At 43.5% G+C, this 18606-nt stretch overlaps 1 protein-coding gene across 7 annotated transcripts in view; it reads left to right on the top strand.

Annotated features, from left to right (window-relative positions):
- The window catches only part of LOC121672737 (forkhead box protein P1), an 87181-nt gene that overhangs the window by 50336 nt on the left and 18239 nt on the right, over positions 1-18606 (top strand). For 4 of the 7 annotated variants that reach the window (XM_042045536.1, XM_042045538.1, XM_042045534.1 and 1 more), the window contains 4 exons: positions 4853-4936; positions 13365-13566; positions 13662-13741; positions 14382-14483. In XM_042045536.1, coding sequence (XP_041901470.1) covers positions 4853-4936; positions 13365-13566; positions 13662-13741; positions 14382-14483 — 468 coding nt within the window. The remainder of the gene's footprint in view (positions 1-4852; positions 4937-13364; positions 13567-13661; positions 13742-14381; positions 14484-18606) is intronic. The other 3 variants (XM_042045539.1, XM_042045537.1, XM_042045535.1) reach the window with 1 other exon arrangement.

Here is an 18606-nt window from a genome sequence, read left to right as displayed (position 1 = left end):
TCTTTCACTATTAGCTGAAGCAATATAAACTATTTTAATACAAGTTTTATAAAAATCAAACTACCAGTCATAAAATATCAGAGTCTTGCAGAAAATGTTATGAGAAATGGTCTGTTATTTTAACAAGTTTCTTGGGAATTAGGAAAAGAAAAATAAAAATCTACAGTCTTCCTGGTAAACTGAGAGATGAGATAATCTTTCACCAAGGTGCAGTAATATTGAGGCTGAAGGTAAATCTAGAGTCTTCAGTTGCAGTCAGCTTGAAAAGCATTAATCCTTCTCTCCCACAGTCACTGGGAATGGCTGTGCCTGGAACTACAGGAGGATGCCCTGCATTTAACAGGGACAGAACAGAGATACTTGGTTCCCACCTCTCCATAAGCCCTTGCCAGTATTTTTGAAAGGTTTATCAGCAGTGCATTCTGCTAATTGCTCTAAATGACTTACACTTACAGCTTCACACCCATTTAGTGCTGGCAGTGCTCGGAGTCATTGTAAGGGAAAGCAGCATAAGGTCCACAAGACAGGACCATAATTTCAAAGTGGTGTGACGGCCAGAAAGTTCTGGATTTAACAATCATATGAGACACAGATATGAGCAGAGTAGGTAGGATGAACTGGAGGCCTGATTTAGACAGGAGTGTTGATAACAGAGTGAGGCCATCTCTGCATTGGCCAGCAGGGACAGGTGGAGGAGGAGGAGGGTGGTCCAGCTTCTGAAATATACCTGTAGCTTCCCTCTTCTCCCTCTCCTTTCATCCTGTATCACTTCTCTGATAGTTTAAAAAAGCCCCTAATTACGTAGAAGGATTTGCCTTCCAGTCCTTAGTTTATCTGGCTGGTTTTGCACAGAACCATAATAAAACAAAAGTGTGGCCCCCAACGATGGGCTGTTCAGAGACATGGTCAGAGGACCATTGACCTGATACTCAGGCCATGGAGCAGTTACCAACAGAGTGATGACAGGCCCTTTGGAGACTTGAGTTTTGTGAGTTAGATAGAAAAGGGACCCGCAGCCTTTACCCCTGACCTGCAGCACTGGTGAGCAGTTTTGCCTTACAGTGCAGCTGAGAATTCCCAGCATTAGGGTCCAGCGCCATGGCAAGATCTACATTCCCCACCATTTCATGCATGTACAGCCCCATCAAAACAAATTCATTTCACCTGAGGGATACACGTCATGTTTTGAGTGTGATGGACCCAAATGCTATCCTTTTGTTGTTGTTGTTTATGCTGTTACTTATTTTACTCATGATAGTTTTATCAGTGTTAGAGATAAGTGTAATATCTTTTGAAGAAAGTAATTTTTAATCGGAATTTTGGAAAGAAACAGGTCAAATCTGTTCCTTTGTTTGATTGCAAATGCCCCTTAGCAGAAACCTCGAAGTTTGGTCTTAGCATTTCCATCACATCACATACTTCAAAAATCACAGGCAAGGTAGAAATCTTCTCATATTTCACTTTGTTTAAACCATCTTGACATGATCATTTGTTGCCATTATAAATAGTGAAAATTGTGCTGCTGGGTAAAATGCAAACACAGGGAACATACCCCTCTCCTTAGCTAGTTGTTAGCTGGAGTAGGACATCCATTTTGCAGCACTACCTTTGAGTGGGAAAACATTTCAGGATAGCAGCAGGGCTATGATAACTCTATAGAAGGGTCTCCTAATGGGAGAAAATTAGGGCAGCTGGCCATTTTCAGTGTAGTGAACACTGCTTGGGTCTGTTTTCCTACAGCATCCGTTGATACTCTTGAAAAGTGGATTCTAAACCTTTCTAGTGCACAGCCTAACTAGGCGCAGAATGGGAGGGCTGTGTTTTGGCTGCCTCTTGCATTGCCTGTGACTGGCTTCCTTCTTCTTTGTCCTTGGTCTGTCGAAAATCCTGCTGCTGAAGTGCTCTCCCCTTCCTGTTGAATGCCCTCACTGGGTTTTCATTTTCCCATTCCTGATTCTTGCCTTTATTTTCTGTCTGGTTTTCCTCCTGTGCAATTTCTCCATCATCTGTGTTTCTAATGCCTTTCCTCTTGCTCCTTGGTCCCTGCCTTGTCTGGAGCCCTTTCTGGCCTGTGCTTTCTGTGCTTCCCTCTCCTGCCTTTTCTACTGGTGTAGTTTTAGGATTTAACCTCTCCAGGGCAAGCTGTGTATCTTGGTATCCAAGCTTGCAATGCTTGTACCTTGCTCTGGATGTGTTTTTGGTTGGACCACAGTTAGGCACTCACATGTACATCCAGAGGTGAAGGAAGTCTCACAAAATCACACTTATGGAGAATTGGATGGCAGTCTGAAAACTCCCAGCGTGCAGAGCTTTCCAAATGGATAGAGGAAGAAAGAAGGAAGTTTCAGATGGACTGTATTGTGTTCCTGGGGCCCCATGTACAGAGCAGATTCATACCTCCACATCAGAACTATCCTTGCCCAACAACATTATCAGTAGATCAAGAGCATTTTTCCTGCCTGCTGACTATTAATCCCCATTTCTGGGCCATCTACACTCCAGTGATTGCCACCAGTGAGAATTTGCTCCCACCAGTGGCTGAGCAATCCCTCATGGCTTCTTTTGTTTGACCCCAGTGACCAGAGGGGCTACTAGTGACACTCTAGTTTTATATCACTACTGCTTCCTGACCTAAGGGAAAAACAGTTTAAAGAAATTCTTCAGATTTTTTTACTTCTCTTCAGTGCTTTGAAACCGAGAGACCTCTATTTTTCATAATTTAAACTCCTGCCTAACTGGGTGAGTGTTTGAATTCCTAGACTATGACAAAATGCTAGCGTGTGTCTGCCTGAAATGTCGAGAGGATCTTTAATAACCTCCATCCACCAGATTCGGCGTTAAAAGCATTGCTGAGACGATGAGTGGAAACACTACAAACAAGGACCCCGGCGGTGGGAGGGAGGTGCCCCTCTCCCCTCTCCCTCGCTGCGGGGGCCGGAGGAAGCGCAGCAGGGTGTGCCCTGTGCTGCCAGGGTGCCATCCCCTCCTGCCGCCACACCAGGGCTGGCAGGAAGCTCTCAGGTGCCTGCCTTTTATTTATTTTGGCTATGAGATGTTGTTCTTCTGCAGTAGCCTGCAGACCAAAATTTAATGCACAGATGACCCCGCCAAGCAGCCCATGTGCCCAGAGACTGCTAGGAATGAGGGATTGCACAACAGAGCTGTGTGGAGAGCACAGCTATTTCTTGGCTTAATTTGTTTTGTATGAAGCCCAGCAGCTGAGGGTGAGTCCTCTGCCTTCTCTGGAGAGGTTCTCAGAGGACTCTCAGAGGAAGAAGTTCCTGCTGCAGTGCTGCGATAAGAGCCCATTGCTGCCCTCAGCTCTCCCATGAAGTGTCCAGCTCAGATCAGGATGAGATTGCAGGAGCTATGGCCATAGGTGTCAGGTTTTGTCTCTTGCCATTGAGGTTTTTGACCAAAAGAAAGAGGAGCCATTTGAAAAGTGCAGTGACACCATTTTTTCCTTTATTTAATTCCTGTCTTGGAAACTCCAGTGCCAGTTTTTATCCCATCATGGCGCAGTCAGAAACCCCTCGCCTTGTGAAGAGCAGGACAACCTTGGCCAAAAGGTTATGAGTGGGGATTTATGATCAAGTCTCCTTTTATATACACTTAGCCCCACTTTATTGCTGCAAACAGATGACAGTGATAGGGTGGGCAGGTTGTTTAAAGTTTTGCTGAAATGTGAGTGCAGTTCTCCTCTTGGCACCAGGAATCTGGCTTGTCTAAAGCAAAACCTCAGCTCTGGGAAAACTGGCATTTGTAAGAGCCTCATCCAGGTCCTGTTGGAAGCAGCAACCTTTATGTTCGGCATGCAGGTTAACAACATCCCTTTTTCATTAGTATTCTTAACATCTTTCCACTGTAACTTTCTTTGAAGAGCAGCCGGAGAAAAGTCCTATTCACACATTTTAAAATATTCCTTGTTTCCAAAAATAATGAAATTTAGTGCATTGAAATGCATTGGGAAGCCAACCAGGCTATAGATGCATACCAGTGCTCCCGAGACTGCAGCTGTGTGGATCTCAACCATAAAAAGCAAGAGACATTGAGAGCAGGAGCTTTGCCCCAACTCCTGGGCCTGAAGTGGCCAATGGGAAAGGATGCCAACGTCAGTCTTGTGGCATTGGTGCCCAGGGATGAGTGTTCTGGGGTGATGGCTGTTGCTTTCAGCCTTTCCCACCCCACTGCCCTCCGGCTTATGCCAGAGGGATTCTGGCAGCTCCCACAGCAGGTCCTGCCCCATGCTCTGGGTGCCCCTGCTCAGGTGCCCAGCCTGGCTTCCCAGGGTGACCTACTGAGGGCTCTGCCACCTTCTCAAGTCAGATCAAGGTGCTTTTGGACCCAAGGCTACCCACAGAGCCCTGCGGAGGTGCCTCGTGTGGTTTAACCACCACTGTCTGTGCTCTCTGCATGTGCCACAATGCCTGTGTGTGACGTGAAGCCACAGCCCATTGGTGCCACTGGTTTTCTGCTCTGAAAGGAGGAAAATGCATCCTAGAACCGCTGCCTTGCTTTCCTTCTGCTGCACCTCCTGAGCTGGAGTGGGGCTGGTTAATAAACATGATTCACTGTTGTCTTTTAGCTGTCAAGGCTGGAGTGAAGCTCTTGGTGCCAGCAGGTCTAGCTCTTCTCACTCGAGGGCTAATGCATTTTGCTTTGGGAAGCGGTGACACCCAGCACCACGCGTTCGCTTTACCTCACGAATAGCCCATATACAATTTCCAAACTACTCAGCAATAAAACTCTTCTGTCTCATGCCTCGGTGCCAGCTGTTTAATTAGGAATAAGCAGAGGCTGGGTTTTATTTGTACGACTAACAGAGGACGTTTTTTTTTCTCTCCCCTTCCAGCTTGCAAAAGATAAAGAGCGCCTGCAAGCCATGATGACACACCTGCATGTGAAGTCAACTGAACCAAAAGCCACCCCTCAGCCTGTAAGTACCGAGCTGTGCTGAAAGCAAAAAACCAAACCTCACAACAAACCTCTCTTTCCTGTTCCCCACTGGAGCCCACGCTGTGGAGCCTGGCCCACTTCAGAGCTGATTGTGGGGAGGAGATGGGAAGCACAGCCGGGTTTTGTCATCCCCCTCTCTTCAGGGAGTTTCAAAGTCAAGTTTGGTTCCAAAGCTGAGGCACTGGGACTTTTTCTGGCCTCATGCAAGTCGCTTTGCATCAGTCTGACTTCGATGAAATCTTAGGAAGTGTTAGGAAGGAGTTGTAATTAAATTATATTTAGTATATTTATTTTGCTTTCTCCCGGTCTGACAGACATTTACTGTAGAAGTGACTCTAACTGCACGTTTTGATGATAATCACGGTTACCCAGTATCAGGGTTTATACTGTTGAAACTGAGAAGGGAAACCTCCTCTACCCTAGGTTGCTCTTTAAAGAAGGGGGAGCAGGGGAAGCAAGTGGCTTTGCAGCCCAGGAAAACTCCTGGTTACCCCTGAACCCAGGAAAATCCCCCATCTCCTTCGCTGACTGAGATGACCCTTCTTCAGCTGTTGTTTTCTCTCAGCCTCTTAATGCTGAAAGTGTTCCTTGGAGCTTCCGACGATTATTCAAAATGGAGAGAGTGCTTTGCTTCTTGATTTTAAGATTTGTAAGATTTAAAGGTACACTGGCTTTACTTGATTTTGCTTTGAGTCATTGTGTGAAAATTAATTGAGCGTTGACAATCTATAGTTAGTACCAGCAATTTTAATCAATATGCAATGATGCAGCATAATGACAAAGTATTGGTTTATCTGTTTTGACTGATTTTTTTTCTATAAATAAAGCAAACACACACCCATATATGCGTGATTTATGGTGATAGAAATAAAAAGGAGTCAGACTATTAACCCAGCAAATATGGTAGCCTGCCAAGATGCAGTTGGTAGACAAAATTAATGTCTGAAACAGAACACATTACAGAGATAGAGAACATAAAATCATTAAACACTTCGCGCACACATTTTTACTAGAAAAGGATTTCTCAGTTTCCGTGTAGTTGGAAATAAATGGCTGCAGAAGTGCATAGGGAGGCTACTAGATAGAAAATTGCAGGCTATTCAGTAACACAGGAGCAGATGTCAAAGTCAACAGGAAATTTCCTTGCCTTTTTGGAGAGAGTTGAGTGGTAGATACAAACCCTTCCATTTAAGCTGTTGAGATGCCTAAAATTGCTTGGTCTGGTGGACACCAGCCCTCTAGAGTAGAAACTATTGGTGGTATCTATAAAAATAGCATTCTTCTAGTTCCTCACATCCATCCCAGCCTGAATGCAAATGCTTCAGTGCATTGTTGGAAAAGTGTGTAGACCCAACAGAATGGGGAGGAGGTTTGGTTTCTATAGCTCTTACTGGATTAAAAATTAAAACAGCGGAATAATCTGGGAGTCTCAAAGCACTCTGCCTTGAGGCCTTTCATAACAGCAGTGCCCCTCAGGAGGAAGGATTACCAACTAAAGGGAGGAAATCATCAGAAGGCGAGCAGTGTTTGGCAAGGCAGCTCGTGATCGATGCCGGGCCGCCGAGGGCAGGAGGCTTTGGCGGGTCTTGTAGGCTACGGAGATACCAGGCGGTGTCGCCATGAAGATTAGTGTTAACAGCTAATAAACAGGGAAAAGCAGTGGAAAAAAAACCCTGAACACAGGGGGAAAAGGGCTGTCTTGATTAGTATTAAAAATGTTTTACATTCTGGAAAATTATAGCTTTGTTGGGGACCTCCTACTAAATTTATTTTTAACTGCTCTATTGAAAATTCTGTACCACTAGTCAACATTATCTCTCAGTTGCTCAGCACAGTGTTTCTTTATTAAAAGAAATAGGCATGAATATTTTTGACTGAAAAATTAATAGCTTTTGAATTCATACACAGCAGGTTTTCTTTTGCAAAGAAGTCCAATATCGCTGCACAGCACTTCTATAACCATTTATTTAGAGTCCAAGTCAAACCTTTGACAGCTAGAGCAGTGTTACAAGCCAACATAAAGAACTCCAAGATGTAAACCAACAATAGGCAGTCTGTGTGAGGTTTGCCATTGTCAAATACATAGATTGTTTGGATTAGTTTATGTAAATGTACTGTTGTATTACCCTTTGGAAAAAAAAAAAGATCACATTTGTGTATGAAAAGTGGTTTCGTTCACAGGCAGCATTATAAATTCCTTATCCTTTAACTTACATGTTAGAAGTAAAAATTGGTGCCTGACAGGCCTATATTGTGTGGCACTCTGTTGTTGGATTGAAACTGCCTTCTTTTCATTTATTGAAATATAGAAAAATTTATTATAGATACCATCTGATAAATCAGAAATTATTAAAATATGTATAGGTGAAGCATTTGAAAATTAATTATAAAATGTAGAAGTATAGTGTTTTGCATAAATTGTGCTCTCCTAGTGAAAAAAATACACAGGCATTGCATAGACTCTGCTAGACCCTCATCCTTTTAACTCAGTGGGATAGGACTTTGGTAAAAAGATCTGATGACCATTATTGCACTGCAAAGTAGTCTTTACATCCAGTAATTAATTTTTTTTCTGCCAACATAACTAATGCAAGGTGTGTGTTAGAACTAATATATTATGGTACTTCGGTGATTTTAAAGGAAAAAGCGGCTGCGAATCCAAACATAATGAGTTGGGATTTAAAATTACAGCCTTTTCATGACGAAGGAAATGTTTTTATTCTCTTTAAAGGATCTTCATTCTTGTTTTAAACTATTTTGTTACTGGCAGGTAGTAGGGTGTATGAGCATCTGTGTTAACCATGTGCCATGTGTAACCCACTCTGACCACTTGTGCCATCTTTGCCTTCTGGGCTTTGGGCGGTAGCTGAGCGGGTGGTGTTGGACCACTTTGGACTAGCTGGACCACAGCCAAGTTCTTGATGGTTGTGCGTCAATTCAAAACTCACCCAGCTCTGGGGAAGGGTTGCTTGTCTGATTTAGTGATGTCCATCCATCCCATCCCAACCTTTGAGTGGCTGTAGCTCTTTGCAGTAATTTTGAGCTTGGGAGGGGTGGTGGAGTGGCCCCTGCATTTCAGCCCACCAAGACATCTGCTCAGTAAAGCTCTCTAGTCCTACTAAAGTCGATGAGATTTAAGTGCATTCCTGTGTAGATAGTGTTGATGGCCCAAATCATTGGCAGACTGCATGGGCAGGGAGGTGCTGACAGTGTCTGTTGCTGCTCCCCAGGGGCTGCTGGGCAGGCAGGAGGGGGTCTGGGGTGGGGGGGAACATCCCAGGAGTTGGGGCAGGGCTCAGGATCACCTTTAAAAACACCCAGCTTTGTAATGGAAATGCTCAACAGCAGCACTTTAAAAGAAAACGGAGCTCTCTCAGAACTCAACACTCAGAGCAGGCAGCGTTGTTCCCATTCGTGCTGCACGTGTTGTTTTGGTGGGACTGAGGGGCCTGAGTAAAGTGAGAACAAAGCCATGAGACAGAATATGCTGTGACATGTTTTGGTAAGGTGAACTTTTTTCAAGGTAAAAAAACAAAACCACAACACAAAAGCCGGAACAGCGATTTCTCAAGAACTGTCATCCTGGTTTTGCTATTAAGATACCCCCCCCGACATGCTGTTTTCATCAGTGTTAGCCATCAGCATAATAGGTTCAAATGGAAATGTGCTTTCTTCTGGGAGGATTAACTTGTGTCGAAGTTCATAGGAAGGGAAGGAGAAGGAAAAAGCATCAACCAACCAAGTAATTCTTCATACTAGGTGCTACAACCATCTTTTAAAAATAGGCAGAAAACTTTTAAAGACCCTTCTGGCACTTTAAATAAGATGCACTGTTAGATATCCCTTCTTTAATGTATTTTTTTTACCATAACCATAGCAGTTAGGATTGTTTTGAAATACTGTTTTTAGCAACTGTAATAACAAAGCATTAAAAAAAAGAGCCTTTTAACTGTTGAGGTAATGACTGAGCATTTTAGCTGCTGTAGCCATACTTTATAGTTTGAAAAAATAACGATATGCAGCAATAAAGAGAGATTCTCAAGCACAACAAAAGCTGTTTTTATATACTGGTTTTCATTAAGTCTCACTCCTCAGCTTCAGTTTCCTTAGTATTCCTGCCAATAACAACACCTGCTAAGTGATTGCTGCCTGCCAGGCTCTGCATCCAATACACTAATGTGTCCAGGCTGAAGCAGGGAGAGGAAGACACAGCACTGAACAAAGTTTTAGGCCCAGTATTCACTTTCTCTCTCACCCTTGGCGTCAAGAAAAGGAGTTTCTTCTCCAAAGTATTTTGGTTTCAGGAACTCAGTGCAGGTAAGTCCGCAGCCCCAGCTGGGTCCAGAGCAGCAGCACCCATTGTAGAGGAGTCACAGGGTATGGCCTCACTGTGACACTTAGAAACACTTTTTTTTTTTTTTTAAAGAGTTTCAGTGCTATTTTATGTGCAACTGCTATTGTCATGTAAAATATTTACACAAAAAGAAATCAGACTTAGTCCTAGTGGGAGGGCCACTAACTGGAAATCTGTTTTCCAGGGTGATGGAGTGGGTTACCTCTCTGCCTTGTTGATATCTAAAGAAAAAAAGCAAATGACTCAGTTTTCGCCTTTAATAGGGAGACATGACTGTTTCTTGAAAGGGAACACTGAAACAATTATGGCAGTTATGAATGCCCAAATCAAAACAGTATGAGGAAATATTCTCAAAAACCAAAAGTGAACAAAGCAATCAACAAAATTCAGTGATGGAATTTGCAGAATTTTAGGACTTAGAACTGTTGTGGGATTTGGTGGGTTTTCTGTTGGGTTTTTTTTTTTTCCTTATTTTTGGTTTTGGTTGTTTTTAAAGGCTGGAGGAGATCCTCCCTCCCCCCATTCCCAGGACAAATATTACAAAAACATTTTAACTCCTTGGTGCAGGGGTGTACTTTCTGAGTGCCTATGTTGTGCATTGCTGCAGTGCAAGCGTTCTTGCTTGTTCAAGTGCTCACTCTGTGACTTGGGCTCCTTCCCCTCTGCCAGCAGTGATACTCATCCAAAAATTACAGTATGTGGGAAACAGCCTGTGTACAAAATACCAATGTGAACAACTTTTCTAATCATAGTAACTTGTTTTTAAATAGCAAATGCAAACAGGGAGAAACCGTGTAGAGTTTCCATCAGGAAAAGAAACCCTCCCAGCCCAGTCCCTCCCTGATCTTTGCCCTGCACAGTCATCCACGGCCGCTTCCACGTTTCTAATTGACGCCAATATTAAGATTTAATAGTTTACCATTCAGATTAATAATTCAAGATGGCAACAAAACCAACACCATTCATAATTTGTTATTCTGCTCTAATTCACAACCGATTTTTCAGCCTTGGCGCTATCAATGCAACAAAGGAAGCGGCAGCGAAAGGCTGCAGAGGGAGGCAGCCCTCTCCTCCCTCACCCTGGCTCAGGTTTGGGGAACCCAGCTGGAAGAGGAGAGTGTCATCAAATAAAACACGGAAAACGGAAAAACTTCGCTAGCGATGGACAAGGTCGTGTTTCATTAACTTGTTGGTTCAGGCTCACAAATGGTCGTCGGAGGTGAAACGCAGCAGACTCGCTGCGTTCCAGCTTTTTGTTCTCTCTTTCCTCACAGACTGCAGTCATGTTTAATTTGGAAACTGGGCTCCTTTGGCAAATTAGCAATTAGAACAATTTTGTGGGAATATGTATATGTGTCATTAGGTTTCCTGCAAATTAATAGCGAGAGCAGAGGTCAGGCAGAAATTTTCCACTTGACTGCAGCTCCTCTGTTGAGATTTGGCACTTTGTTTTGGAACGGCCGCAGCTGCTCAAAGCCACAGTCTTCCTTTAGGAACTGTCTTTTAATTAGTTTACCTCATAGCCATTATTACAAATATTACTGCCTCCCCTCCTTGAAATAAAATTACTGTTTCTACAAAATATTCCGGTGACATCTTGCACCACTGCACATTGATGGTGGGGTCACTTGGATGCAGCGTTTAATCATTAGATCACCTCCATAAGCATCTCCTAATTAGAGTCCTTACAATACAATTTTATCTGGTAATTAGCTGAGATTGGCTGCTTCCTCTGTAGCTTATTAGTGGCAGCCCAGCAGTGGGTGTGAATCACAGTGTCATTTGTCAAGCCTGTTAAAGCCCCCCCTTTTGCTCGTCCTCTTCTGTGTTTATTCCTCGTCGCTACCTACGCTGAAAAGCCTAAAGAAATGTAACTTGATTCAGATTCTTTAAGCAGGGAGTGCTGACCTCTGTGGATCCTTTCTCAAGGTTCCCTAGTAGAAACAGATTAAATGTTAAGTTTTTACATGCTGAAAAAGGAAGGGGACTCTTTTGAAATGGAGTAGTTGGGAGCCATAATGATGAAGCAGGAGCAGTGATCTTTCCAACGGGAGGGCCCGGCTGCTGGGACTGCACTGAGAAGGGCACTTAAAATTGATGCAAATTTCTTCGCAGTTATTGGACTGTTAAAATGTCCATTTAGAAACTGAGATAAAATACAGTAGATTTAATTTCATGGTGAGACCTGTCAGTTGCACTGTTATTATCATCACTGGTCCTTTTATCATATGTAATAGATGGATAGATGGATAACAGGGAGACATTACTATATATATGTCCCTAATCAGTGTCCTTAAATCAGGCCAGTCAACGAGCAGACCGGGTGGCACGTGGTGGGCAGTGCATGGCACCAGGAGGGTTTAAACCTTCAGACTGCAGGTAGTGGTTCATGCTGGAGCAGGGATCAATACCTGCATTTCACCACCTTCACCATCCCTCTCTGGGTTCACGCTCCCTGGCTTTGCCACAAAGTGTTAAATCTTTCCCGCTGGAAGGTGAGGAGTCATTTGTAAGCACCTGCAGGGTAAGGTGCGTGTCTGCACGTCTGCTGCTCACCACCTTCTTCCCTTGGAGCAGCATCCAGGTTGTGCCAGGAGTTTGTGGCTGGGGCTTCCCTCAGCTCCTTCCCACTGTCAGGAAGGACAAGCAATCACAATTTATCTTCCCTCAGCTGAACCCTTTCTGTGGGTGATGGGCTTTTTGTGTTGGTATCCTCTCTGTAACAGTACAGCTCTTTATTTTCCACGACCTTTGTTTGGGATAAATCCTATTATTTTTAAAAAGAAACATTATTTGTGGCTATTAACTCGTATGAGGGATGCTAATAGGAGTTTTCTTATCTGGTTAGTTTCATACAAGGAAAATTAATACAGTGCCTTATGGATAAACATGAGATATTTGGGGGCATAGCTGTGTCGTGTGCCTTGCCTTCATCTCAGAAGGTTTAATGTCTAGCAAAAAAGGAATTTTAATCACTAGCAAAAGTTGTAAAATTCTGGCCCTGTTAAATTCAGTGGGAATTTTGCTACCGACTTCAATGCGGTCAGGATTTCACCAGTATTATTTGTGAAACCGCCTAAGGGAAAGAAATGTGGAAGTAGTCAAAGAGCCCTTTTCTCGGTCGTCTTCTGTGATGTTGTAGTTAAGGGATCGGATTGTTTGTTTAAAATACTTCAGCAGCAGCAACCTATTGAGATGGAGCGTCGTCTTTCAAAGGACGTTGTAGGGCAAAAAGAAAGGGTTGGGGAGGAATGTGGATGCTGGTTATATAAATAGGGTTGTGTATCGAAAAGAGTCGGGTTGGAGCTGGGTTTGATACCCAATCCTGGAGGCAGGTGTGTTTTACAGCCTGCTGTGGCACGCTGCCACACCAGTGGGGCTGGGCTTTGTGCAGGTAACACCAATGCCTTCCATCCTAGGAAGAAAAAACAGAGTGGTGCCACTTGTGCTGGGCTGAATGCTCACAGTATTTCATGTACTGTGATTAATTAAATTATTCCAGTGTTAACCTACTCTGGGCTTTGCTTCTAAAATGGATGAACAGAGAGAAAAAAAAAAAGAAAAGCCCAAATGCTGAAGAGAGAGATTGCATTTCTCCCTAGCATGTCCCTAGGAAAGTCTTGCCTTTTATTTTAAGCCTGATGCCTTCAATGAAATATCCAAGAAGACTGATTAGAAGCCATGCATAATGATAGAATGGAAATCAGAGAGGTGTGCAGTTTAGACTGTGAAACAATGAAACCTGAAGTAAAATATTAAAATGATCATGTACTGTGCAAGATCTTCTAATATTTAGATAAAAATCCATGATTCATTCTTTTGGCAGCAGGCTATGTTTTTCGGTTTTTTAAACCTATTTGGAAATCTGTATATGTATTTATCATATTTATTTCCCTTTGCTGGCTCCTAATGGAGATGTTACAGCAGCACTTTGTACTGAAGCTGCAGTGTCTGCTGTGAACTGAGGGACACTGTGGTATCAAGGGTGTCCTCTGCAGCCCTTAACCATGCAGAAATGCTGTTTGTAACTAAAGCCTTGTCCTTCCCTCCACAGCTGAATCTGGTATCGAGCGTCACGCTTTCCAAGACCGCGTCCGAGGCGTCTCCGCAGAGTTTACCTCATACTCCCACCACCCCGACTGCGCCCATCACTCCTGTCACGCAGGGACCGTCAGTCATCACTACCACGAGCATGCACAACGTCGGACCCATCCGGAGGCGGTACTCGGATAAATACAACGTCCCCATTTCTTCAGGTAAAGGGGTTCTGCTGGCACAGCCCCCGTGTTTGCCCACGGCCCAGCTGTGGTGATTGGGCTCTGATGATAACAGAACAACTGCTCTTATTTAGCAGATATTGCCCAGAACCAAGAATTTTATAAGAACGCAGAAGTTAGACCACCATTCACGTATGCATCTTTAATTAGACAGGTAAGCTGAGCCAAACACACGCGGCTGGATTAGGAAAAAATATATCTCCCTATATGTGCACACTCTGGATTAAATAGATTTTCAAACCTTTGGTACGTAAGCGTGCTCAAATGCTCAAACCTTTACTATAAGGGTTTTTAGAACTGCAATATATAACATAATTGCTTTTGATTAAGTATTACAATACGATGTGATTATTAGGAAATTCATTTCACACAACAGTGAAAATGAGCCTGTTTAAAGATGGCAAGTCAATTATCACAAGCTACAGTAATCTCTGATCCCTAGAATTAATCTGAGCTCTAAATAATTACTGAGCTTTAATCAGCTAGTGAAATGTTTTGCATTTCTCTTTGATTCTGCTTTATGAATGACTAATAAATTAATATTTCTGTAAGGAAACAGAAATAAAAACTCAAAACAATTAGATAATTCCATTTTGAATTTTGCCATTGAACTGTTAAATACAGCCATTAATCTTAGTTCATATTGTGAAAACCCTCCTTTGGATTTTTTGCTCCAAATCTTTTCTTTTTCATTCTTCTTTTCTTTCCTTTTTTGTATCGGGCAAAGTAAAACTGTGAGTGTGTTTTGTACTGGTGTGCTCATAACTGATCTTGCAATCGCTTTGCTCCACAAGGCCATCCTGGAATCTCCCGAAAAACAGCTAACACTAAACGAAATCTACAACTGGTTCACGCGAATGTTCGCCTACTTCCGACGCAACGCGGCGACGTGGAAGGTAAGGCTGAGCCCACCTCCTGCCTTTGCTCTCTGCCGTGCACAGAACCGACCTTGCTGATGACATAAATTGTCCTGACGTGGGGACATGAAAAATTCAGATCGGCAGTTACGACACGCGCCGGGTGCCTTATCTGCAGGAACAATTTGATATTTGGCAGGAAAAATTCCTCTGCCTTTGAAAACCACTAATTGAATCCCCATTATTGGCTTTTATGTTCTGTGATTATGCCATGAGTTCCTCTGTGTGGTTGCTACGAGCTGGGAAACTCTGGCTCTTCAGTCGGAACGTATTAGAAAATTAAAAAAAAAAAAAAAAAAAAGAGGTAAAGTTCTTATGTCAGTAGAAGATACACTGTTCGTCTTTTTAGGTATGCAGGTAGTAATCACAACAACCATTTTTTTCCCTAGGATCTATAGATCGGTGGATTTCTTTCCTCAGTCGATTGACTCTTAACTACATAAACAGCTGTTACAAACTTCCTCTCTGTTTTTTTTTAATCACACAGTAGAAGCTCATTGAATTTAATGCACAAGAAACAAGCCCCTCAATAAGAAATGTCTTTAACAGAAATAAACTTGGGGTTTTGCACTTTCATTTCCTTTGATAAATATCACAAATACTGTTAGATAAGAGATAAGACGGTTAGAGAGATAAGAGTTAATTTTATTCTGTATTTTGGGGGGCCACTCTTTCACTTTATATACACCACTTTAATAGTCATATTGGCTTCTGAATCTAGTGCAATCACAGATGAATGAATCAAATAACAGGATGTTGTGTTGCTGTAAAAACTGTACCCTGGTGTTTGGAATCTCTCTTAACCCAGACAGCTCTGTTGTTCTCAAACAACTTCAAATGACCAGGTTGTATGAATAGGTCCCATACATGCTGTTCCATCAGTTCTTTCTGTTTTTCCTGTCCCAGCCTGCATTTAGGATTAATTCCTTCAGCGGATGGAGCTAAAAATGGTCCTTGGAAGTTAGCTTGGTTTTTAGTGGCATGGTTTCCGTTTCATTCAGATCCCAGCACAATTTTGTACATTTTCAATCCTGGTCTAGAAGCTCTCAAGTTCAGGAAAACTTTATGTGATTGCTGCTTTTATTCTTCCCTGCAGTTGGAAAACATGAGCAGTGTTTAACTTCGCAGCTTCCTTACTATCCAGAAAGGAAATTAACTTTCCCTGATTTAAGATCCTTTTAGACCTGCCTGTCTTTTGCTCCTGGAGTGGTTCCAGTAGGACTTTTCAGCAGCTGCAGGTGTGGGTGCTAAAGTAAAAATCCTATTTAGTTCCAGCAGCAAAGGGAAGTGGAGGGAGGAGTGGAAGAAGGCAGCAGGCAGTCCTGGCTATATCTTCTGTGGGGCTAGTTTTGGGAATTAGCTTTTGGCATCCCATAAAATCCAGTCCCAGAAGCCAGTGCAGATACAGAAGAGGAGCAGAGAGGCTGAGCTGCAGATTCTCAGGCTTGTAGAAGGGCACTGAGTGTCCCAGGGAGGCAGGTGCCATTTGGAGACCCCCTTCTTGGACACCTTGACCTTTTGCAGGTGTCCAGGTCCTGCTTCATGTAACAGGAAAGAAAAACTTCACCCCCACATCCACCAATGCCAGCAAAATAGACAACTGGTTAGAGTAGTGCAGATTTTGTGCAGGAGACTGCTCAGATTTCTGCCAGCCCCCAGGAACAGCAGGGATGAAAATGCAGCTCTGGATTGGCATGATGGGAAGCCCACGGGGCGCAGAACGAGCACAAGGGGCTAATTGCAGAATCAGAATAATTTGAATATATATGTGCTGATTTGTGCCCACCTTCAGCTAATGCTTAGGGGTCATTTGGGTCACTGTTCCCCAAGTTTAGGGTCAGGGTTTGGTGTAGACAATCTTCCCTGAGCCCTATTTCAAAAATACAGAAGAGTGCAAGAATAAAGACCTTTAAAAAATGAACCTCTTTCCCAAAATGCAGTACGGCAGAGCCTGAGCAGTTATTAAAATAACAAACCCTTTCATTTACTACATTGAAGCATGTTCAGGGTAATTTTTCTGCAAAAGTGGCTTGCATACAAATATTTTTAACAAGGTAAATATATAATCTTACAATAATAGCTCCTAATTTTTCTGTTAAGCTGATTGCTGGGGGAGCACTGTGAACTGGTTCAGACAGGTCAGAAGCAATGTCTGTTTGCTTTTATTTTTTGGAGTAATTTGCTGGCACTGAGTCACAGCCATGAGGCACAGGCTGCAGGTGTGGCTCTGACACATTGGGGTATTGTTCAAATAAAACTGTTAGATAGCAAGTATCCAGAGGCAGGAGAAACACAACAATTTTTTTCTGGCATGAACTACTTAAATAAGTGATCACATGGAAAATAGAAAATGAAGGCAACACACTTCATGGATGTCTTGTAAATATTCAACTTCTCTGTCTCAGCATACCCAGCAAGAGCCCTGTCCCCCAGCCTTAACCATTAGTTGCAAATGGACTTCAAGAGAACAAGAACAGTCTGTAAAGTATTTCTCCAGCATTAAATTTATTTAAAGAAAAACACAAATATTTCTGCTCAACCCTGTCTTTAGAGACTATTTACAAACTCTGAGGACTCCCTTTGCTGGGTTTTGCCTTGTGCGTTTGATCAACTGCTGTATGAACCACAAGATCAGCTTTCACTGGGGGAAATAGCATTATTATTCTTACATTTTGTTCCAGACTTGACAGTGTTCCCATTTTCACAGGAAACTGCCTGAGTTACCCAGATGTGGGCCAGCAGCCCTGTGTCGGGTTGCACTAGCACGGCACCCACCAGCAGTTGCTGAGCTGGCTGATTTCATCTCGTAAGGTGTGGGGTGTTTACATGTTTTTCCTCCACCTCAAAATCAGGGATTTTGCCAAAAAGTCAACAGTACTGAAATCTGGAAGAGGTGGGAGGGGAAAAAAACCCATGAAAAATAAGAGCAGGAAGAAGAAAATAAGGGCAGAAGGAAGCAGGCCTGATGGACAGGTTGACTTTCTGCTAGATTTCTGCCTTGCTGAGAGGAAAAGCATATTCAAGGTTTACTGTTTCACCAGTTCAGATGCAGATGGTTGTGGGAAAGCTGAAGTGCCTGCATCAGGCACCTACAGCCAGAGGAGATGTGTTGGCACTCAAGCATCTGCTGAGCAAAGGCAGCTCAAACCCCAAATCTTCCACTCCTACCAGGGTGGGAATGTGGAGACTGCACTAGGCATGGCAGGGAATTGGAGAAGGAGCAGAAGACTCTTTGCCTTCCCCTCCCAGCACATACTCCACTGCCTCCTGATTTACATGACAAATGCTCTGTGCTACCCTTTGTTTGCACAGTGATTTAGACATTCACAATTAGAGCTCCCTTTTCACCATCCAGACCCCATGTTCGTGAAAAAAAAGGAGAGGATGATGTCGGAAGGAAAAAAAATTGTCATCTCCTGGTTGCCTAGACCCAGGCCATGTGTTTGGCTGGCTTTGTGCCTGCTAACGAGTCAACCAGATTGACTGAATCAATGGTGCCAGTGAGGATGGAGTTTGTTCGCCTGCAGATTTTCAGCAAATGGCTTCTTCTGTTTTTCCTGTTTCCCAAGCCCCTTTCAGCAGCACTGGGAACAAGCTCCATGTACAAATTCCTATGAATTCCATGAACAATGGCTTTGAAGAGTCTTTTAGGTTGGAAAAACCTTTAAGACCACTGGGTCCAACTGTTGCAGGGCATTTGCTCAGGAAACTCCTGAAGCGAGGACAAAGCATAGCACTCCATTTGAGGAATAATAAGGCTCTCAGCACCGTGTCAGAGGGAGCAGGGGCAGAAAAGCCAACAGCTTGCCATGCCTTAGAGAGGCGTCTCGTTGTGTCTCAGCACATTGGAGGGGTTGGCCGTGCTCATCCTTCCCAGTGCCGAGCTTCAGGGTGGACGTCCGGGCATCGGATGCCATGAGCACAGGTCGCTCTGGGTGATGAGCTGTGGGGATATTATCACTTTGTTTCAGAGAGCCCTCCTCATGTTTTCACTTGGCAGAGGCTCAGATCAGTCACTACAGTAGTCTGCCAGAAATAGGAGCCAACTTCCATATAAGAGCAAGCTGTGGAGGCAGGAGTTGGTGCCGGCCGGCCGGTGGGG

Source organism: Corvus kubaryi, unplaced genomic scaffold, assembly GCF_017639235.1.
Source record: "Corvus kubaryi isolate FWS band 111438036 unplaced genomic scaffold, C.kubaryi_AGA036_p1.0 64922, whole genome shotgun sequence".
Classification (NCBI taxonomy): Eukaryota; Metazoa; Chordata; class Aves; order Passeriformes; family Corvidae; genus Corvus; species Corvus kubaryi.
This window is presented reverse-complemented; position numbering and strand designations above follow the sequence as displayed.